This window comes from Somniosus microcephalus, chromosome 6, assembly GCF_052327205.1.
Source record: "Somniosus microcephalus isolate GS21.2 chromosome 6, FLI_Smic_1.0, whole genome shotgun sequence".
NCBI lineage: Eukaryota > Metazoa > Chordata > Chondrichthyes > Squaliformes > Somniosidae > Somniosus > Somniosus microcephalus.
Genome location: NC_140992.1, coordinates 175,844,394 through 175,868,205, shown reverse-complemented (window position 1 = coordinate 175,868,205; position 23,812 = coordinate 175,844,394). Strand labels below are relative to the sequence as shown.

The 23,812-nt window shown below is 51.8% G+C and overlaps 1 protein-coding gene across 9 annotated transcripts in view; it reads right to left on the bottom strand.

Moving 5' to 3' along the window:
- Positions 1 to 275: 275 nt before the first annotated feature.
- Positions 276 to 23,812, bottom strand: part of st3gal2 (ST3 beta-galactoside alpha-2,3-sialyltransferase 2) — a 782,475-nt gene continuing 758,938 nt past the window's right edge. For all 9 annotated transcript variants that reach the window (XM_085990964.1, XM_085990963.1, XM_085990972.1 and 6 more), the window contains one exon: positions 276 to 2,263. In XM_085990964.1, coding sequence (XP_085847090.1) covers positions 2,090 to 2,263 — 174 coding nt within the window. In that variant the 3' untranslated portion in view covers positions 276 to 2,089. The remainder of the gene's footprint in view (positions 2,264 to 23,812) is intronic.

The window sequence follows — 23,812 nt, the reverse complement described above, 5'->3', positions numbered from 1 at the left end:
CTCTACTGATGTTTATCCAGCAGGAACTCTCCTCTGAGCCAGGCTCCCTGTCCAAGTCATTAGCACTAAACCGTTTCAATAAAAAAAATCAAAGCCTTAGCTGATGGAGAAGATTTCTTTTGCAGTCTGATGTTTAAAAGGGGGCAAGCTGAAGGTGAGACTCCTTCTCTAAACGAAGTTTGAGTAACAGCCCTCACCACAACGGCCAGCTACAAGGGATGGGACAGATCCAAGGGTTACTGAGCAAAAAAAAACAGAAGCAACAGACACAAAGACAGACTTCAATTTTTTGCGTGCCATTTCTTCCTCAAAATGATTGAGGAAGAACGGGTTTCTTGTTTTATTTTTCAATGGGGAAGGGATGAGGAGAACAAATAAAAAATCTACAAGTAGTTCCTAACGTTTTCTTTCTTTTTTATATATAGAACATAGGACGAGCAGGAAGCCTACAAAAACACTACAGATCACCTATAATACTGCATTTTCCGTGCCTTGATGCTGGTTCTGTGGTACCTCCCCTGTTTACATCGGGCCAGACAAGTGCCCATATTAGTTTATATTGGGTTTAAGGCCAGCACTGCCTCCAGAGGTGTGCACAGAACCCACGGCCCCTATACTCCTCTGCAGTGCCTGGGTTTACGCGTGGTGCTGCAGAGAGGAACACAGGATAGGATCCAGTACCTTGGGTCTTTGTCCCATTTATGTTGCCCCAGAATTTCTCCAAATGTAATAGGCGTGAGCCCAGTGTTGCCACGCTGGTGAGATGGGAGGGGCACCCACTTGCCATGGGAAGCTTGTGCAAGGCTTTGCACTGGGACTCACTCTGATCAGAGGGTCCCCGGCCACTAGACGGATAGGACCTTCAAGGTAATCTTTAAACTTCTCCTTGAGGTACCTACTGGATCTTCAGCCCGTGGTACCGTCTAGCAGCCAGAAATACCCGAGGCCATCAGCCAGGCCCCGATTCCACCTCCAAGTCCTGGCGCAAGGCTCGTGGTGGTGGGGTTTAGGGTACGTGCCGTTCAGTGGGTCTCGCATCCTCTGGAGGCAGCAATCCAAACTCCAACATCACAGCAAACCCACCAAAGTCAGGGCTGCGGGCTCCACACTGAAGTAAATGTAACAAATTTCCTATTTCTGGTACAGTATGTTAAAGGGTTAATAGGTAACAACCAAGATGGCGTCATATTGGCTAAGGGATCCTGAGGAAGCAACGTTAAAATTGATTCCTACCCTCTCTATGCACCATGCTCCCCTATTCATTCCACCCACAGCCGCCACTCATGTTGGAAGCCAGAGACATGCAATTCACCTGGCTACAAGCGAGGGAACCTGGCATCAGCCATTTCCATTTCAATGGAGACTCGAACAAGAGACCCATGAAAATCCAGGTCTCTGTTGCCATGTTATGGTGAAGGCCAGGTTGATTTTATTTGAAGTGCTGTCGACAGCAGGAGAACCACAGTTTTAACGCTGGCTGCACTTGGCATGTCTGAAAGACTACAGGGGTTTTGCCTCCAGTGACGCAGATCTCAAAGCTCCATTTATCGGAATCTCAGTCTGAAACTAAAAAGCGGTGTTCAGTAACTGCCTGATAAAACATGTCCACAGGAGTTTAACCAAAACACAAAAACACTATTCAAAAGATGCACATCTTCCCCTTTCCCCCCCGCCCCCCACCCTCTCATCATCATTGGGTAAGGTTCTAGCCGCACTCGTCCCTGACTTGACCTCGCAACTCAAACATTGAAATGATCCTTGGCAACACAGATTCTCAGATAGTAAATTGCACATTGAGCTACCCATCAGCCACCAGGTTGCTGGTCAGCCATCTTGAAATGGAACCACAAAGTAACGTCATTTGATTTGGTGAACTTTTGAAGGTAATACCAAATTAGCAGCTGTTCTCTGTCTTCTTTGTTCCAGAGTTCTGTTTGATCTTTCAAACATGATAAAAAAGAAAATGTTCAATATATATGATTATGGGGTAATTGTCTCTCATCTCCACTTGGTGAGGAGAAACAGCAAGCTATTGTGAAGCCCATTCCCTCCTCTTAAAAGATCAACTGCATAATTAGCCGTGTTTCTTTCAGTTTCCTCGGAAAACTATGATTTTTCCAGCTTCAGCGAGTGAATTTATTATTTTTGCCTCAAAATCTGCATCGTGGACTCCTGTCTTCCGGAATTCTCCAGCATATCTGTTGTTCTCCCAGTAGTGGTGCCAGTTCCCTCTGCTATCAGCACCAAATCCGTACACATTCACCTGTGGAAGCAAAAGTAAAGGGATTCAATAAGGCCTGTGCCATCCGGCTTCCAATCCCTGCAACATCGCTGAATCTCTCCAACCTGCCCGATCAGAGATACTCCAACCTGCTCGATCAGAGAGACTCCAACCTGCTCGATCAGAGAGAATCCAACCTGCTCGATCAGAGAGATTCCAACCTGCTCGATCAGAGAGACACCAACCTGCTCGATCAGAGAGATTCCAACCTGCTCGATCAGAGAGACTCCAACCTGCTCGATCAGAGAGACTCCAACCTGCTCGATCAGAGATACTCCAACCTGCTCGATCAGAGAGACTCCAACCTGCTCGATCAGAGAGAATCCAACCTGCTCGATCAGAGAGATTCCAACCTGCCTGATCAGAGAGACTCCAACCTGCTCGATCAGAGAGACTCCAACCTGCTCGATCAGAGAGACACCAACCTGCCCGATCAGAGAGACTCCAACCTGCTCGATCAGAGAGATTCCAACCTGCTCGATCAGAGACAGTCCAACCTGCTCGATGAGAGAGATTCCAACCTGCTCGATCACAGAGACTCCAACCTGCCTGATCAGAGAGACTCCAACCTGCCCGATCAGAGAGATTCCAACCTGCCCGATCAGAGAGACTCCAACCTGCCCGATCAGAGAGATTCCAACATGCCTGACCAGAGAGACTCCAACATGCCCGATCAGAGAGATTCCAACCTGGCCGATCAGAGAGATTCCAACCTGCCCGATCAGAGAGACTCCAACCTGCTCGATCAGAGAGACTCCAACCTGCCCGATCAGAGATATTCCAACCTGTTCGATCAGAGAGACGCCAACCTGCTCGATCAGAGAGACTCCAACCTGCCTGATCAGAGAGACTCCAACCTGCTCGATCAGAGAGACTCCAACCTGCCCGATGAGAGAGATTCCAAACTGCTCGATCAGAGAGACTCCAACCTGCATGATCAGAGAGACTCCAACCTGCCCGATCAGAGAGAATCCAACCTGCACGATCAGAGAGACTCCAACATGCCCATTCAGAGATATTCCAACCTGGCCGATCAGAGAGATTCCAACCTGCCCGATCACAGAGACTGAAACCTGCTCGATCAGAGAGATTCCAACCTAACTGATCAGAGAGATTCCAACCTGCTCGATCAGAGACAGTCCAACCTGCCTGGTCAGAGAGATTCGAACCTGCCTGATCAGAGAGATTCCAACCTGCCCGATCAGAGAGACTCCAACCTGCTCGATCAGAGAGACTCCAACCTGCCCGATCAGAGAGATTCCAACCTGCTCGATCAGAGAGATTCCAACCTGCCCGATCAGAGAGATTCCAACCTGCTCGATCAGAGACAGTCCAACCTGCCCGATCAGAGAGATTCCAACCTGCTCGATCAGAGAGATTCCAACCTGCCCGATCAGAGAGATTCCAACCTGCTCGATCAGAGAGATTCCAACCTGCTCGATCAGAGTGTCTCCAACCTGCCCGATCAGAGAGATTCCAACCTGCCTGATCAGAGAGATTCCAACCTGCTCGATCAGAGAGACTCGAACCTGCCCGATAAGAGAGATTCCAACCTGCTCGATCAGAGAGATTCCAACCTGCCCGATCAGAGAGATTCCAACATGCCCGATCAGAGAGACTCCAACCTGCCCGATCAGAGAGATTCCAACCTGCTCGATCAGAAAGACTCCAACCTGCCAGATCAGAGAGATTCCAACCTGCCCGAACAGAGAGATTCCAATGTGCCCGAAAAGAGAGATTCCAACCTGCCCAATCAGAGAGACTCCAACCTGCCCGATCAGAGAGATACCAAACTGCCGATCAGAGAGATTCCAACCTGCTCGATCAGAGAGATTCCAACCTACCCGATCAGAGAGATTCCAATCTGCCCGATCAGAGAGACTCCAACCTGCCCGATCAGAGAGATTCCAACCTGCTCGATCAGAGAGACTCCAACCTGCTCGATCAGAGAGACTGCAACCTGCTCGATCAGAGAGATTCCAACCTGCTCGATCAGAGAGACTCCAACCTACCCGATCAGAGAGACTCCAACCTGCCCGAACAGAGAGATTCCAATGTGCCCGAAAAGAGAGATTCCAACCTGCTCGATCAGAGAGACTCCAACCTGCCCGATCAGAGAGACTCCAACCTGCCCGATCAGAGATGTTCCAACCTGCTCGATCAGAGAGACTCCACCCTGCCCGATCAGAGAGATTCCAACCTGCTCGATCAGAGAGACTCCAACCTGCTCGATCAGAGAGACTCCAACCTGCCTGATCGGAGAGACTCCAACCTGCCCGATCAGAGAGAATCCAACCTGCACGATCAGAGAGACTCCAACCTGCCTGATCAGAGAGATTCCAACATGCCCGATCAGAGAGACTCCAACATGCCCGATCAGACAGATTCCAACCTGGCCGATCAGAGAGATTCCAACCTGCCCAATGAGAGAGACTCCAACCTGCTCGATCAGAGAGATTCCAACCTGCTCAATCAGAGAGATTTCAACCTGCCCGATCAGAGAGATTCCAACCTGCCTGATCAGAGAGATTCCAACCTGCTCGATCAGAGAGATTCCAACCTGCTCGATCACAGAGACTCCAACCTGCTCAATCAGAGAGATTTCAATGTGCCCGATCATAGAGATTCCAACCTGCTCGATCAGAGACATTCCAACCTGCCCGATCAGAGAGACTCCAACCTGCTCGATCAGAGAGACTCCAACCTGCTCGATCAGAGAGATTCCAACCTGCTTCATCAGTGAGACTCCAACCTGCTCGATCAGAGAGATTCCAACCTGCCCGATCAGAGAGATTCAAACCTGCTCGATCAGAGAGATTCCAACCTGCACGATCAGAGAGATTCCAACCTGCTCGATCAGAGAGATTCCAACCTGCTCGATCAGAGACAGTCCAACCTGCTCGATGAGAGAGATTCCAACCTACTCGATCAGAGAGACTCCAACCTGCCTGATCAGAGAGACTCCAACCTGCCCGATCAGAGAGATTCCAACCTGCCCGATCAGAGAGACTCCAACATGCACGATCAGAGAGATTCCAACCTGCTCGATCAGAGAGATTCCAACCTGCTCGATCAGAGACAGTCCAACCTGCTCGATGAGAGAGATTCCAACCTACTCGATCAGAGAGACTCCAACCTGCCTGATCAGAGAGACTCCAACCTGCCCGATCAGAGAGATTCCAACCTGCCCGATCAGAGAGACTCCAACCTGCCCGATCAGAGAGATTCCAACATGCCCGACCAGAGAGACTCCAACATGCCCGATCAGAGAGATTCCAACCTGGCCGATCAGAGAGATTCCAACCTGCCCGATCAGAGAGACTCCAACCTGCTCGATCAGAGAGATTCCAACCTGCCTGATCAGAGAGATTCCAACCTGCTCGATCAGAGACATTCCAACCTGCCTGATCAGAGAGATTCCAACCTGCCTGATCAGAGAGATTCCAACCTGCCTGATCAGAGAGATTCCAACCTGCCCGATCAGAGAGACTCCAACCTGCTCGATCAGAGAGACTCCTACCTGCTCGATCAGAGAGATTCCAACCTGCTTGATCAGAGAGACTCCAGCCTGCTCGATCAGAGAGATTCCAACCTGCCCGATCAGAGAGATTCCAACCTGCTCGATCAGAGAGATTCCAACCTGCCCGATCAGAGAGATTCCAACCTGCTCGATCAGAGACAGTCCAACCTGCCCGATCAGAGAGATTCCAACCTGCTCGATCAGAGAGATTCCAACCTGCCCGATCAGAGAGATTCCAACCTGCTCGATCAGAGAGATTCCAACCTGCTCGATCAGAGACACTCCAACCTGCCCGATCAGAGAGATTCCAAGCTGCCTGATCAGAGAGATTCCAACCTGCTCGATCAGAGAGACTCCAACCTGCCCGATCAGAGAGATTCCAAACTGCTTGATAAGAGAGATTCCAACCTGCCCGATCAGAGAGATTCCAACCTGCCCAATCAGAGAGATTCCAACCTGGCCGATCAGAGAGATTCCAACCTGCCCGATGAGAGAGACTCCAACCTGCTCGATCAGAGAGATTCCAACCTGCTCGATCATAGAGACTCCAACCTGCCCGATCAGAGAGACTCCAACCTGCTCGATCAGAGAGATTCCAACCTGCTCGATCAGAGAGATTCCAACCTGCTCGATCATAGAGACTCCAACCGGCTCAATCAGAGAGATTTCAACCTGCCCGAACATGGAGATTCCAACCTGCTCGATCAGAGACATTCCAACCTGCCCGATCAGAGAGACTCCAACCTGCTCGATCAGAGAGACTCCAACCTGCTCGATCAGAGAGATTCCAACCTGCTTCATCAGAGAGACTCCAACCTGCTCGATCAGAGAGATTCCAACCTGCCCGATCAGAGAGATTCCAACCTGCTCGATCAGAGAGATTCCAACCTGCACGATCAGAGAGATTCCAACCTGCTCGATCAGAGAGATTCCAACCTGCTCGATCAGAGACAGTCCAACCTGCTCGATGAGAGAGTTTCCAACCTGCTCGATCAGAGAGACTCCAACCTGCCTGATCAGAGAGACTCCAACCTGCCCGATCAGAGAGATTCCAACCTGCCCGATCAGAGAGACTCCAACCAGCCCGATCAGAGAGATTCCAACATGCCCGACCAGAGAGACTCCAACATGCCCGATCAGAGAGATTCCAACCTGGCCGATCAGAGAGATTCCAACCTGCCCGATCAGAGAGACTCCAACCTGCTCGATCAGAGAGATTCCAACCTGCCTGATCAGAGAGATTCCAACCTGCTCGATCAGAGAGATTCCAACCTGCCTGATCAGAGAGATTCCAACCTGCCTGATCAGAGAGATTCCAACCTGCCCGATCAGAGAGACTCCAACCTGCTCGATCAGAGAGACTCCTACCTGCTCGATCAGAGAGATTCCAACCTGCTTGATCAGAGAGACTGCAGCCTGCTCGATCAGAGAGATTCCAACCTGCCCGATCAGAGAGATTCCAACCTGCTCGATCAGAGAGATTCCAACCTGCCCGATCAGAGAGATTCCAACCTGCTCGATCAGAGAGATTCCAACCTTCTCGATCAGAGAGACTCCAACCTGCCCGATCAGAGTGATTCCAACCTGCCCGACCAGAGAGCCTCCAACATGCCCGATCAGAGAGATTCCAACCTGGCCGATCAGAGAGATTCCAACCTGCCCGATCAGAGAGACGCCAACCTGCCCGATCAGAGAGACTCCAACCTGCCCGATCAGAGAGACTCCAACCTGCCCGATCAGAGATATTCCAACCTGCTCGATCAGAGAGACTCCAACCTGCCCGATCAGAGAGATTCCCACCTGCTCGATCAGAGAGACTCCAACCTGCTCGATCAGAGAGATTCCAACCTGCCTGATCAGAGAGACTCCAACCTGCCCGATCAGAGAGAATCCAACCTGCACGATCAGAGAGACTCCAACCTGCCTGATCAGAGAGCCTCCAACCTGCCCGATCAGAGAGAATCCAACCTGCACGATCAGAGAGACTCCAACCTGCCCGATCAGAGAGATTCCAACCTGGCCGATCAGAGAGATTCCAACCTGCCCGATGAGAGAGACTCCAACCTGCTCGATCAGAGAGATTCCAACCTGCCCGATGAGAGAGACTCCAACCTGCCTGATCAGAGAGACTCCAACCTGCCCGATCAGAGAGACTCCAACCTGCCCGATCAGAGAGCATCCAACCTGCACGATCAGAGAGATTCCAACCTGCCTGATCAGAGAGACTCCAAGCTGCTCAATCAGAGAGATTTCAACCTGCCCGATCATAGAGATTCCAACCTGCTTGATCAGAGACATTCCAACCTGCCCGATCAGAGAGACTCCACACTGCTCAATCAGAGAGACTCCAACCTGCTCGATCAGAGAGATTCCAACCTGCTTCATCAGAGAGACTCCAAACTGCTCGATCAGAGAGATTCCAACCTGCCCGATCAGAGAGATTCCAACCTGCTCGATCAGAGAGATTCCAACCTGCACGATCAGAGAGATTCCAACCTGCTCGATCAGAGACAGTCCAGCCTGCTCGATGAGAGAGATTCCAACCTGCTCGATCAGAGAGACTCCAACCTGCCTGATCAGAGAGACTCCAACCTGCCTGATCAGAGAGATTCCAACCTGCCCGATCAGAGAGATTCCAACATGCCCGATCAGAGAGATTCCAACCTGGCCGATCAGAGAGATTCCAACCTGCCCGATCAGAGAGACTCCAACCTGCTCGATCAGACAGATTCCAACCTGCCTGATCAGAGAGATTCCAACCTGCTCGATCAGAGACATTCCAACCTGCCTGATCAGAGAGATTCCAACCTGCCTGATCAGAGAGATTCCAACCTGCCCGATCAGAGAGACTCCAACCTGCTCGATCAGAGAGACTCCGACCTGCTCGATCAGAGAGATTCCAACCTGCTTGATCAGAGAGACTGCAACCTGCTCGATCAGAGAGATTCCAACCTGCTCGATCAGAGAGATTCCAACCTGCTCGATCAGAGAGACTCCAACCTGCCCGATCAGAGAGATTCCAAGCTGCCTGATCAGAGAGATTCCAACCTGCTCGATCACAGAGACTCCAACCTGCCCGATCAGAGAGATTCCAACCTGCTCGATCAGAGAGATTCCAACCTGCCCGATCAGAGAGATTCCAACCTGCCCAATCAGAGAGATTCCAACCTGCTCGATCAGAGAGACTCCAACCTGCCCGATCAGAGAGATTCCAACCTGCTCGATCAGAGAGACTCCAACCTGCCCGATCAGAGTGATTCCAACCTGCCCGATCAGAGAGACTCCAACCTGCCCGATCAGAGAGATTGCAACATGCCCGACCAGAGAGACTCCAACATGCCCGATCAGAGAGATTCCAACCTGGCCAATCAGAGAGATTCCAACCTGCCCGATCAGAGAGACTCCAACCTGCTCGCTCAGAGAGATTCCAGCCTGCCTGATCAGAGAGATTCCAACCTGCTCGATCAGAGACATTCCAACCTGCCTGATCAGAGAGATGACAAACTGCCTGATCAGAGAGATTCCAACCTGACCGATCAGAGAGACTCCTACCTGCTCGATCAGAGAGATTCCAACCTGCCCGATCAGAGAGATTCCAACCTGCTCGATCAGAGAGATTCCAACCTGCCCGATCAGAAAAATTCCAACCTGCTCGATCAGAGACAGTCCAACCTGCCTGATCAGAGAGATTCCAACCTGCTCGATCAGAGAGATTCCAACCTGCCCGATCAGAGAGATTCCAACCTGCTCGATCTGAGAGATTCCAACCTGCTCGAGCAGAGAGACTCCAACCTGCTCGATCAGAGAGATTCCAACCTGCCCCATCAGCGAGACTCCAACCAGCCCGATCAGAGAGATTCCAAACTGCCCGATCAGAGAGATTCCAACCTGCTCGGTCAGAGAGACTCCAACCTGCCCGATCAGAGAGACGCCAACCTGCTCGATCAGAGAGACTCCAACCTGCATTATCAGAGAGACTCCAACCTGCCCGATCAGAGACATTCCAACCTGCCCGATCAGAGAGACTCCAACCTGCCCGATCAGAGAGATTCCAACATGCCCGATCAGAGAGACTCCAATCTGCCCGATCAGAGAGACTCCAACCTGCTCGATCAGAGAGACTCCAACCTGCCTGATCAGAGAGACTCCAATCTGCCCGATCAGAGAGACTCCAACCTGCTCGAACAGAGAGACTCCAACCTGGCCGGTCAGAGAGATTCCAACCTGCCCGATGAGAGAGACTCCAACCTGCTCGATCAGAGAGATTCCAACCTGCCTGATCAGAGAGATTCCAACCTGCTCGATCAGAGAGATTCCAACTTGCCCGATCATAGAGATCCTAACCTGCCCGATCAGAGAGATTCCAACCTGCTCGATCAGAGACAGTCCAACCTGCCCGATGAGAGAGATTCCAACCTGCTCGATCAGAGAGACTCCAACCTGCTCCATCAGAGAGACTCCAACCTTCCTGATCAGAGAGATTCGAACCTGCTCGATCAGACAGACTCCAACCTGCTCGATCAGAGAGACTCCAACCTGCCCGATCAGAGAGACTGCAACCTGCTCGATCAGAGAGATTCCAACCTGCCTGATCAGCGAGACTCCAACCTGCCCGATCAGAGACATTCCAACCTGCTCGATCAGAGAGATTCCAACCTGCCTGATCAGAGAGAATCCAACCTGCTCGAACAGAGAGATTCGAACCTGCTCGATCAGAGAGACTCCAACCTGCTCGATCAGAGACACTCCAACCTGCCCGATCAGAGAGACTCCAACCTGCTCGGTCAGAGAGATTCCAACCTGCTCGATCAGAGAGACTCCAACCTGCCCGATCAGAGAGATTCCAACCTGCCCGATCAGAGAGACTCCAACCTGCCTGATCAGAGAGACTCCAACCAGCCTGATCAGAGAGAATGCAACCTGCCCGATCAGAGAGATTACAACCTGCCCGATCAGAGAGACTCCAACCTGCCCGAACAGAGAGATTCCAACCTGCCCGACCAGAGAGATTCCAACCTGCCTGATCAGAGAGATTCCAACCTGCTCGATCAGAGAGAGTCCAACCTGCATGTTCAGAGAGATTCCAACCTGCTCGATCAGAGACATTCCAACTTGTTCGATCAGAGAGATTCCAAACTGCCTGATCAGAGAGACTCCAACCTGCTCGATGAGAGAGATTCCAACCTGCTCGATCAGAGAGTCTCCAACCAGCCCGATCAGAGAGACTCCAACCTGCTCGATCAGAGAGATTCCAACCTGCACGATCAGAGAGATTCCAAACTGTCTGATCAGAGAGATTCCAACCTGCCCGTTCAGAGAGATTCCAACCTGCTCGATCAGAGAGATTCCAACCTGCCTGATCAGCGAGACTCCAACCTGCTCGATCAGAGAGATTCCAACCTGCTCGATCAGAGAGAATCCAACCTGCTCGATCAGAGAGACTCCAACCTGCTCAATCAGAGAGATTCCAACCTGCTCGATCAGAGAGACTCCAACCTGCCCGATCAGAGAGACTCCAACCTGCCCGACCAGAGAGGCTCCAACCTGCCCGATCAGAGAGATTCCAACCTGCTCGATCAGAGAGATTCCAACCTGCTCGATCAGAGAGATTCCAGCCTGCCCGATCAGAGAGATTCCAACCTGCCTGATCAGAGAGATTCCAACCTGCTCGATCAGAGAGACTCCAACCTGCCCGATCAGAGAGATTCCAACCTGCTCGATCAGAGAGATTCCAACCTGCCCGATCAGAGAGATTCCAACCTGTCCAATCAGAGAGATTCCAACCTGCTCGATCAGAGAGACTCCAACCTGCCCGATCAGAGAGATTCCAACCTACTCGATCAGAGAGACTCCAACCTGCCCGATCAGGGTGATTCCAACCTGCCCGATCAGGGAGACTCCAACCTGTCCGGACAGAGAGATTCCAACCTGCCCGAACAGAGAGATTCCAACCTGCCCCATCAGAGAGACTCCAACCTGCCTGATCAGAGAGACTCCAACCTGCCCGATCAGAGAGATTCCAACATGCCCTAGCAGAGAGACTCCAACATGCCCGATCAGAGAGATTCCAACCTGCTCGATCAGAGAGATTCCAACCTGCCTGATCAGAGAGATTCCAACCTGCTCGATCAGAGAGATTCCAACCTGCTCGATCATAGAGACTCCAACCTGCTCAATCAGAGAGATTTCAACCTGCCCGATCATAGAGATTCCAACCTGCTCGATCAGAGACATTCCAACCTGCCCGATCAGAGAGACTCCAAACTGCTCGATCAGAGAGATTCCAAACTGCCCGATCAGAGAGATTCCAACCTGCTCGATCAGAGACAGTCCAACCTGCTCGATGAGAGAGATTGCAACCTGCTCGATCAGAGAGATTCCAACCTGCTCGATCAGAGAGACTCCAACCTGCCCGATAAGAGAGACTCCAACCTGCTCGATCAGAGAGACTCCAACCTTCCTGATCAGAGAGATTCCAACCTGCCCGATCAGAGAGACTCCAACCTGCTCGATCAGAGAGACACCAACCTTCCTGATCAGAGAGATTCCAACCTGCCCGATCAGTGAGACACCAACCTGCTCGATCAGACAGATTCCAACCTGCCCGATCATAGAGACTCCAACCTGCTCGATCAGAGAGATTCCAACCTGCTCAATCAGAGAGATTCCAACCTGCTCTATCAGAGAGACTCCAACCTACTCGATCAGAGAGACTCCAATCTGCTTGATCAGAGAGACTCCAACCTGCCCGATCATAGAGACTCCAACCTGCTCGATCAGAGAGATTCCAACCTGCTCAATCAGAGAGATTCCAACCTGCCCGATCAGAGAGACTCCAACCTGCCTGATCAGAGAGACTCCAACCTGCCCGATCACAGAGACTCCAACCTGCTCGATCAGAGAGATTCCAACCTGCTCGATCAGAGAGATTCCAACCTGCTCGATCAGAGAGATTCCAACCTGCCCGATCAGAGAGATTCCAACCTGCCCGATCAGAGAGACTCCAACCTGCCCGATCAGAGAGACTCCAACCTGCTCGATCAGAGAGATTCCAACCTGCCCGAATAAAGAGACTCGAACCTGCTCGATGAGGGAGATTCCAACCTGCCTGATCAGAGAGATTCCAACCTGCTCGATCAGAGAGAATCCAACCTGCCCGATCAGAGAGGCTCCAACCTGCTCGATCAGAGAGATTCCAACCTGCCTGATCAGAGAGACTCCAACCTGCCTGATCAGAGAGACTCCAACCTGCCCGATCAGAGAGATTCCAACCTGCCTGATCAAAGAGACTCCAACCTGCCCGATCAGAGAGACTCCAACCTGAATGATCAGAGAGATTCCAACCTGCCCGATCAGAGAGATTCCAACCTGCTCGATCAGAGAGATTCCAACCTGCCTGATCAGAGAGATTCCAACCTGCCCAATCAGAGACATTCCAACCTGCTCGATCAGAGAGATTCCAACCTGCCTGATCAGAGAGACTCCAACCTGCTCGAACACAGAGATTCGAACCTGCTCGATCAGAAAGACTCCAACCTGCTCGATCAGAGAGACTCCAACCTGCCCGATCAGAGAGACTCCAACCTGCCCGATCAGAGAGATTCTAACCTGCTCGATCAGAGAGATTCCAACCTGCCTGATCAGCGAGACTCCAACCTGCTCGATCAGAGATTCCAACCTGCTCGATGAGAGAGAATCTAACCTGTCCGATCAGAGGGATTCCAACCTGCTCGATCAGAGAAATTCCAACCTGCTCGATCAGAGAGACTCCAACCAGCCTGATCAGAGAGATTCCAACCTGCCCGATCAGAGAGACTCCAACCTGCCTGATCAGAGAGATTCCAACCTGCTCGATCAGAGAGAGTCCAAACTGCATGTTCAGAGAGATTCCAACCTGCTCGATCAGAGAGATTCCAACCTGCTCGATCAGAGAGACTCCAACATGCTTGATCAGAGAGACACCAACCTGCCCGATCAGAGAGACTCCAACCTGCTCGATCAGAGACACTCCAACCTGCCCGATCAGAGAGACTCCAAACTGCCTGATCAGAGAGACTCCAACCTGCTCGATCAGAGAGATTCCAACCTGCTCGATCAGGGAGACTCCAACATGCTTGATCAGAGAGACTCCAACCTGCCCGATCAGAGAGACTCCAACCTGCTCGATCAGAGACACTCCAACCTGCCCGATCAGAGAGATTCCAAACTGTCTGATCAGAGAGATTCCAACCTGCCCGTTGAGAGATTCCAACCTGTTCGATCAGAGAGATTCCAACTTGCCTGATCAGAGAGACTCCAACCTGCTCGATCAGAGAGATTCCAACCTGCTCGATCAGAGAGATTCCAACCTGCTCAATCAGAGAGATTCCAACCTGCTCGATCAGAGAGACTCCAACCTGCCCGATCAGAGAGACTCCAACCTGCCCGATCAGAGAGACTCCAACCTGCCCGATCAGAGAGGCTCCAACCTGCCTGATCAGAGAGACTCCAACCTGCCCGATCAGAGAGATTCCAACCTGCCCGATCAGAGAGACTCCAACCTGCTCCATCAGAGAGACACCAACCTGCTCCATCAGAGAGACTCCAACCTGCCTGATCAGAGAGACTCCAACTTGCCCGATCAGAGATATTCCAACCTGCTCGATCAGAGAGACTCCAAGCTGCTCGATCAGAGAGATTCCAACCAGCCCGATCAGAGAGACTCCAACCTGCCCGATCAGAGAGACTCCAACCTGCTTGATCAGAGATTCCAACCTGCTCGATCAGAGAGACTCCAACCTGCCCGATCAGAGAGACTCCAACCTGCTCGATCAGAGAGATTCCAACCTGCCCGATCAGAGAGATTCCAACCTGCCCGATAAGAGAGATTCCAACCTGCCCGATCAAAGAGATTCCAACCTGCCCGATCAGAGAGATTCCAACCTGCCCGATCAAAGAGATTCCAACCTGCTCGATCAGAGAGCTTCCAACCTGCCCGATGAGACAGATTCCAACCTGCTCGATCAGAGAGATTCCAACCTGCCTGATCAGCGAGAATCGAACCTGCTCGATGAGAGAGGTTCCAACTTGCCTGATCAGAGAGATTCCAACCTGCTCGATCAGAGAGATTTCAACCTCCCCGATCAGAGAGACTCCAACCTGCTCGATCAGAGAGATTCCAACCTGCCGGATCAGAGAGTCCCAACCTGCCTGATTAGAGAGATTCCAACCTGCCCGATCAGAGAGATTCCAACCTGCTCGATCAGAGAGATTCCAACCTGCCGGATCAGACAGATTCCAACCTGCCTGATCAGAGAGATTCCAACCTGCTCGATCAGAGAGATTCCAACCTGCCTGATCAGACAGATTCCAACCTGCCCGATCAGAGAGATTCCAACCTGCTCGATCAGAGAGATTCCAACCTGCTTGATCAGAGAGACTCCAACCTGCCCGATCAGAGAGACTCCAACCTGCCCGATCAGAGAGATTCCAGCATGCCCGATCAGAGAGACTCCAACATGCCCGAGGAGAGAGACTCCAACCTGGCCGATCAGAGAGATTCCAACCTGCTCGATCAGAGAGATTCCAACCTGCCCGATCAGAGAGATTCCAACCTGCCCGATCAGAGAGACTCCAAACTGCTCGATCAGAGAGATTCCAAACTGCCCGATCAGACAGATTCCAACCTGCTCGATCAGAGACAGTCCAACCTGCTCAATGAGAGAGATTCCAACCTGCTCGATCAGAGAGATTCCAACCTGCCCGATCAGAGAGATTCCAACCTGCTCGATCAGAGAGACTCCAACCTGCCCGATCAGAGAGATTCCAACCTGCTCGATCAGAGAGACTCCAATCTGCCTGATTAGAGAGATTCCAACCTGCTCGATCAGAGAGATTCCAACCTGCTCGATCAGAGAGACTCCAACGTGCTCGATCAGAGAGACTGCAACCTGCTCGATCAGAGAGACTCCAACCTGCCCGATCAGAGAGATTCCAACCTGCTCGATCAGAGAGATTCCAACCTGCCCGATCAGAGAGACTCCAACCTGCTCGATCAGAGAGACTCCAACCTTCCTGATCAGAGAGATTCCAACCTGCCCGATCAGAAAGACTACAACCTGCTCGATCAGAGAGACTCCAACCTTCCTGATGAGAGAGATTCCAACCTGCCCGATCAGAGAGATTCCAAGCTGCTCGATCAGACAGATTCCAACCTGCCCAATCAGAGAGATTCCAACCTGCTCTATTAGAGAGACTCCAACCTGCTCGATCAGAGAGACTCCAACCTGCCCGATCAGAGAGATTCCAACCTGCTCGATCAGAGAGATTCCAACCTGCCCTATCAGAGAGATTCCAACCTGCTCGATCAGAGATTCCAAACTGCCCGATCAGAGAGACTCCAACCTGCTCGATCAGAGAGATTCCAACCTGCCCGATCAGAGAGATTCCAACCTGCCCGATCAGCGAGATTCCAACCTGCCCGATCAGAGAGACTCCAACCTGCTCGATCAGAGAGACTCCAACCTGCTCGATCAGAGAGACTCCAACCTGCTCGATCAGAGAGACTCCAACCTACTCAATCTGAGAGACTCCAACCTGCTCGATCAGAGAGATTCCAACCTGCTCGATCAGAGAGACTCCAACATGCTCGATCAGAGAGATTCCAACCTGCTCGATCAGAGAGATTCCAACCTGCTCGATCAGAGAGATTCCAACCTGCCTGATCAGAGAGACTCCAACCTGCCTGATCAGAGAGATTCCAACCTACTCGATCTGAGAGACTCCAACCTGCTCGATCAGAGAGATTCCAACCTGCTCGATCAGAGAGACTCCAACCTGCTTGATCAGAGAGATTCCAAACTGCCCGATCAGAGAGATTCCAACCTGCTCGATCAGAGAGATTCCAACCTGCCCGATCAGAGAGATTCCAACCTGCTCGATCAGAGAGATTCCAACCTGCCCGATCAGAGACATTCCAACCTGCTCGATCAGAGAGATTCCAACCTGCCTGATCAGAGAGACTCCAACCTGCCTGATCAGAGAGACTCCAACCTGCCCGATCACAGAGACTCCAACCTGCTCGATCAGAGAGATTCCAACCTGCTCGATCAGAGAGATTCCAACCTGCTCGATCAGAGAGATTCCAACCTGCCCGATCAGAGAGATTCCAACCTGCCCGATGAGAGAGACTCCAACCTGCCCGATCAGAGAGACTCCAACCTGCTCGATCAGAGAGATTCCAACCTGCCCGAATAAAGAGACTCGAACCTGCTCGATGAGGGAGATTCCAACCTGCCTGATCAGAGAGATTCCAACCTGCTCGATCAGAGAGAATCCAACCTGCCCGATCAGAGAGGCTCCAACCTGCTCGATCAGAGAGATTCCAACCTGCCTGATCAGAGAGACTCCAACCTGCCTGATCAGAGAGACTCCAACCTGCCCGATCAGAGAGATTCCAACCTGCCTGATCAAAGAGACTCCAACCTGCCCGATCAGAGAGACTCCAACCTGAATGATCAGAGAGATTCCAACCTGCCCGATCAGAGAGATTCCAACCTGCTCGATCAGAGAGATTCCAACCTGCCTGATCAGAGAGATTCCAACCTGCCCAATCAGAGACATTCCAACCTGCTCGATCAGAGAGATTCCAACCTGCCTGATCAGAGAGACTCCAACCTGCTCGAACACAGAGATTCGAACCTGCTCGATCAGAAAGACTCCAACCTGCTCGATCAGAGAGACTCCAACCTGCCCGATCAGAGAGACTCCAACCTGCCCGATCAGAGAGATTCTAACCTGCTCGATCAGAGAGATTCCAACCTGCCTGATCAGCGAGACTCCAACCTGCTCGATCAGAGATTCCAACCTGCTCGATGAGAGAGAATCTAACCTGTCCGATCAGAGGGATTCCAACCTGCTCGATCAGAGAAATTCCAACCTGCTCGATCAGAGAGACTCCAACCAGCCTGATCAGAGAGATTCCAACCTGCCCGATCAGAGAGACTCCAACCTGCCTGATCAGAGAGATTCCAACCTGCTCGATCAGAGAGAGTCCAAACTGCATGTTCAGAGAGATTCCAACCTGCTCGATCAGAGAGATTCCAACCTGCTCGATCAGAGAGACTCCAACATGCTTGATCAGAGAGACACCAACCTGCCCGATCAGAGAGACTCCAACCTGCTCGATCAGAGACACTCCAACCTGCCCGATCAGAGAGACTCCAAACTGCCTGATCAGAGAGACTCCAACCTGCTCGATCAGAGAGATTCCAACCTGCTCGATCAGAGAGACTCCAACATGCTTGATCAGAGAGACTCCAACCTGCCCGATCAGAGAGACTCCAACCTGCTCGATCAGAGACACTCCAACCTGCCCGATCAGAGAGATTCCAAACTGTCTGATCAGAGAGATTCCAACCTGCCCGTTGAGAGATTCCAACCTGTTCGATCAGAGAGATTCCAACTTGCCTGATCAGAGAGACTCCAACCTGCTCGATCAGAGAGATTCCAACCTGCTCGATCAGAGAGATTCCAACCTGCTCAATCAGAGAGATTCCAACCTGCTCGATCAGAGAGACTCCAACCTGCCCGATCAGAGAGACTCCAACCTGCCCGATCAGAGAGACTCCAACCTGCCCGATCAGAGAGGCTCCAACCTGCCTGATCAGAGAGACTCCAACCTGCCCGATCAGAGAGATTCCAACCTGCCCGATCAGAGAGACTCCAACCTGCTCCATCAGAGAGACACCAACCTGCTCCATCAGAGAGACTCCAACCTGCCTGATCAGAGAGACTCCAACTTGCCCGATCAGAGATATTCCAACCTGCTCGATCAGAGAGACTCCAAGCTGCTCGATCAGAGAGATTCCAACCAGCCCGATCAGAGAGACTCCAACCTGCCCGATCAGAGAGACTCCAACCTGCTTGATCAGAGATTCCAACCTGCTCGATCAGAGAGACTCCAACCTGCCCGATCAGAGAGACTCCAACCTGCTCGATCAGAGAGATTCCAACCTGCCGGATCAGAGAGTCCCAACCTGCCTGATTAGAGAGATTCCAACCTGCCCGATCAGAGAGATTCCAAACTGCTCGATCAGAGAGATTCCAACCTGCCGGATCAGACAGATTCCAACCTGCCTGATCAGAGAGATTCCAACCTGCTCGATCAGAGAGATTCCAACCTGCCTGATCAGACAGATTCCAACCTGCCCGATCAGAGAGATTCCAACCTGCTCGATCAGACAGATTCCAACCTGCTTGATCAGAGAGACTCCAACCTGCCCGATCAGAGAGACTCCAACCTGCCCGATCAGAGAGATTCCAGCATGCCCGATCAGAGAGACTCCAACATGCCCGAGGAGAGAGACTCCAACCTGGCCGATCAGAGAGATTCCAACCTGCTCGATCAGAGAGATTCCAACCTGCCCGATCAGAGAGATTCCAACCTGCCCGATCAGAGAGACTCCAAACTGCTCGATCAGAGAGATTCCAAACTGCCCGATCAGACAGATTCCAACCTGCTCGATCAGAGACAGTCCAACCTGCTCAATGAGAGAGATTCCAACCTGCTCGATCAGAGAGATTCCAACCTGCCCGATCAGAGAGATTCCAACCTGCTCGATCAGAGAGACTCCAACCTGCCCGATCAGAGAGATTCCAACCTGCTCGATCAGAGAGACTCCAATCTGCCTGATTAGAGAGATTCCAACCTGCTCGATCAGAGAGATTCCAACCTGCTCGATCAGAGAGACTCCAACGTGCTCGATCAGAGAGACTGCAACCTGCTCGATCAGAGAGACTCCAACCTGCCCGATCAGAGAGATTCCAACCTGCTCGATCAGAGAGATTCCAACCTGCCCGATCAGAGAGACTCCAACCTGCTCGATCAGAGAGACTCCAACCTTCCTGATCAGAGAGATTCCAACCTGCCCGATCAGAAAGACTACAACCTGCTCGATCAGAGAGACTCCAACCTTCCTGATGAGAGAGATTCCAACCTGCCCGATCAGAGAGATTCCAAGCTGCTCGATCAGACAGATTCCAACCTGCCCAATCAGAGAGATTCCAACCTGCTCTATTAGAGAGACTCCAACCTGCTCGATCAGAGAGACTCCAACCTGCCCGATCAGAGAGATTCCAACCTGCTCGATCAGAGAGATTCCAACCTGCCCTATCAGAGAGATTCCAACCTGCTCGATCAGAGATTCCAAACTGCCCGATCAGAGAGACTCCAACCTGCTCGATCAGAGAGATTCAACCTGCTCGATCAGAGAGATTCCAACCTGCCCGATCAGAGAGATTCCAACCTGCCCGATCAGCGAGATTCCAACCTGCCCGATCAGAGAGACTCCAACCTGCTCGATCAGAGAGACTCCAACCTGCTCGATCAGAGAGACTCCAACCTACTCAATCTGAGAGACTCCAACCTGCTCGATCAGAGAGATTCCAACCTGCTCGATCAGAGAGACTCCAACATGCTCGATCAGAGAGATTCCAACCTGCTCGATCAGAGAGATTCCAACCTGCTCGATCAGAGAGATTCCAACCTGCCTGATCAGAGAGACTCCAACCTGCCTGATCAGAGAGATTCCAACCTACTCGATCTGAGAGACTCCAACCTGCTCGATCAGAGAGATTCCAACCTGCTCGATCAGAGAGACTCCAACCTGCTTGATCAGAGAGATTCCAAACTGCCCGATCAGAGAGATTCCAACCTGCTCGATCAGAGAGATTCCAACCTGCCCGATCAGAGAGATTCCAACCTGCTCGATCAGAGAGATTCCAACCTGCCCGATCAGAGACATTCCAACCTGCTCGATCAGAGAGATTCCAACCTGCCTGATCAGAGAGACTCCAACCTGCTCGATGAGAGAGAATCTAACCTGTCCGATCAGAGGGATTCCAACCTGATCGATCAGAGAAATTCCAACCTGCTCGATCAGAGAGACTCCAACCAGCCTGATCAGAGAGACTGCAACCTGCCCGATCAGAGAGATTACAACCTGCCCGATCAGAGAGATTCCAACCTGCCCGATCAGAGAGATTCCCACCTGCCTGATCAGAGAGATTCCAACCTGCTCGATCAGACAGAGTCCAACCTGCATGTTCAGAGAGATTCCAACCTGCTCGATCAGAGACATTCCAACTTGTTCGATCAGAGAGATTCCAAACTGCCTGATCAGAGAGACTCCAACCTGCTCGATCAGAGAGATTCCAACCTGCTCGATCAGAGAGATTCCAACTTGTTCGATCAGAGAGATTCCAAACTGCCTGATCAGAGAGACTCCAACCTGCTCGATCAGAGAGACTCCAACCTGCTCGATCAGAGAGATTCCAACCTGCTCGATCAGAGAGACTCCAACATGCTTGATCAGAGAGACTCCAACCTGCCCGATCAGAGAGACTCCAACCTGCTCGATCAGAGAGATTCCAACCTGCACGATCAGAGAGATTCCAACCTGCACGATGAGAGAGATTCCAAACTGTCTGATCAGAGAGATTCCAACCTGCTCGATCAGAGAGTTTCCAACCTGCCTGATCAGCGAGACTCCAAGCTGCTCGATCAGAGAGATTCCAACCTGCTCGATCAGAGAGAATCCAACCTGCTCGATCAGAGAGACTCCAACCTGCTCGATCAGGGAGACTCCAACCAGCCCGATCAGAGAGACTCCAACCTGCCCGATCAGAGAGACTCCAACCTGCCCGATCAGAGAGATTCCAACCTGCTCGATCAGAGAGACTCCAACCTGCCCGATCAGAGAGATTCCAACCTGCTCGATCAGAGAGATTCCAACCTGCCCGATGAGAGAGATTCCAAACTGCTCGATCAGAGAGATTCCAACCTGCTCGATCAGAGAGACTCCAACCTGCCCGATCAGAGAGATTCCAACCTGCCTGATCAGAGAGATTCGAACCTGCTCGATCAGAGAGATACCAACCTGCTCGATCAGAGAGACTCCAACCTGCCCGATCAGAGAGATTCCAACGTGCTCGATCAGAGAGGCGCCAACCTGCTCGATCACAGAGACTCCAACCTGCCTGATCAGAGAGACTCCAACCTGCCCGATCAGAGAGATTCCAACCTGCCCGATCAGAGAGACTCCAACCTGCCCGATCAGAGAGATTCCAACATGCCCGATCAGAGAGACTCCAACATGCCCGATCAGAGAGATTCCAACCTGGCCGATCAGAGAGATTCCAACCTGCCCGATGAGAGGGACTCCAACCTGCTCGCTCAGAGAGATTCCAACCTGCTCGATCATAGAGACTCCAACCTGCTCAATCAGAGAGATTTCAACCTGCCCGATCAAAGAGATTCCAACCTGCTCGATCAGAGACATTCCAACCTGCCCGATCAGAGAGACTCCAAACTGCTCGATCAGAGAGATTCCAAACTGCCCGATCAGAGCGATTCCAACCTGCTCCATCAGAGACAGTCCAACCTGCTCGATCAGAGAGATTCCAACCTGCCCGATGAGAGAGATTCCAACCTGCTCGATCAGAGAGGTTCCAACCTGCTCAATCAGAGAGATTCCAACCTGCCCGATCAGAGAGATTCCAACCTGCTCGATCAGAGAGACTCCAACCTGCCTGATTAGAGAGATTCCAACCTGCTCGATCAGAGAGATTCCAACCTGCTCGATCAGAGAGACTCCAACGTGCTCGATCAGAGAGACTCCAACCTGCCCGATCAGAGGGATTCCAACCTGCTCTATCAGAGAGATTCCAACCTGCCCGATCAGAGAGACTCCAACCTTCATGATCAGAGAGATTCCAACCTGCCCGATCAGAGAGACTCCAACCTTCATGATCAGAGAGATTCCAACCTGCCCGATCAGAGAGACTCCAACCTGCTCGATCAGAGAGACTCCAACCTTCCTGATCAGAGAGATTCCAACCTGCCCGATCAGTGAGACTCCAACCTGCTCGATCAGACAGATTCCAACCTGCCCGATCAGAGAGTTTCCAACCTGCTCTATCAGAGAGACTCCAAACTACTCGATCAGAGAGACTCCAACCTGCTCGATCAGAGAGATTCCAACCTGCCCGATCATAGAGACTCCAACCTGCTCGATCAGAGAGATTCCAACCTGCTCGATCAGAGAGACTCCAACCTGCCCGATCAGAGAGACTCCAACCTGCCTGATCAGAGAGACTCCAACCTGACCGATCATAGAAACTCCAACCTGCTCGATCAGAGAGATTCCAACCTGCTCGATCAGAGAGATTCCAATCTGCTCGATCAGAGAGATTCCAACCTGCCCGATCAGAGAGATTCCAACATGCCCGATCAGAGAGACTCCAACCTGCCCGATCAGAGAGACTCCAACCTGCTCGATCAGAGAGATTCCAACCTGCCCGATTAAAGAGACTCGAACCTGCTCGATCAGAGAGATTCCAACCTGCACGATCAGAGAGACTCCAACCTGCCCGATCAGAGAGATTCCAACCTGCCTGTTCAGAGAGACTCCAACCTGCCCGATCAGAGAGACTCCAACCTGCCTGATCAGAGAGATTCCAACCTGCCCGATCAGAGAGATTCCAACCTGCCTGATCAGAGAGATTCCAACCTGCCCGATCAGAGACATTCCAACCTGCTCGATCAGAGAGATTCCAACCTGCCTGATCAGAGAGACTCCAACCTGCTCGAACAGAGAGATTCGAACCTGCTCGATCAGAGAGACTCCAACCTGCTCGATCAGAGAGATTCCCACCTGCCTGATCACAGAGATTCCAACCTGCCCGATCAGAGAGATTCCAACCTGCTCGGTCAGCGAGATTCCAACCTGCTCGATCAGAGAGTCCAAACTGCATGTTCAGAGATATTCCAACCTGCTCGATCAGAGAGATTCCAAACTGCCTGATCAGAGAGACTCCAACCTGCTCGATCAGAGAGATTCCAACCTGCCCGATCAGAGAGACTCCAACCTGCTCGATCAGAGAGATTCCAACCTGCTCAATCAGAGAGATTCCAACTTGCTCGATCAGAGAGACTCCAACCTGCCCGATCAGAGAGACTCCAACCTGCCGCA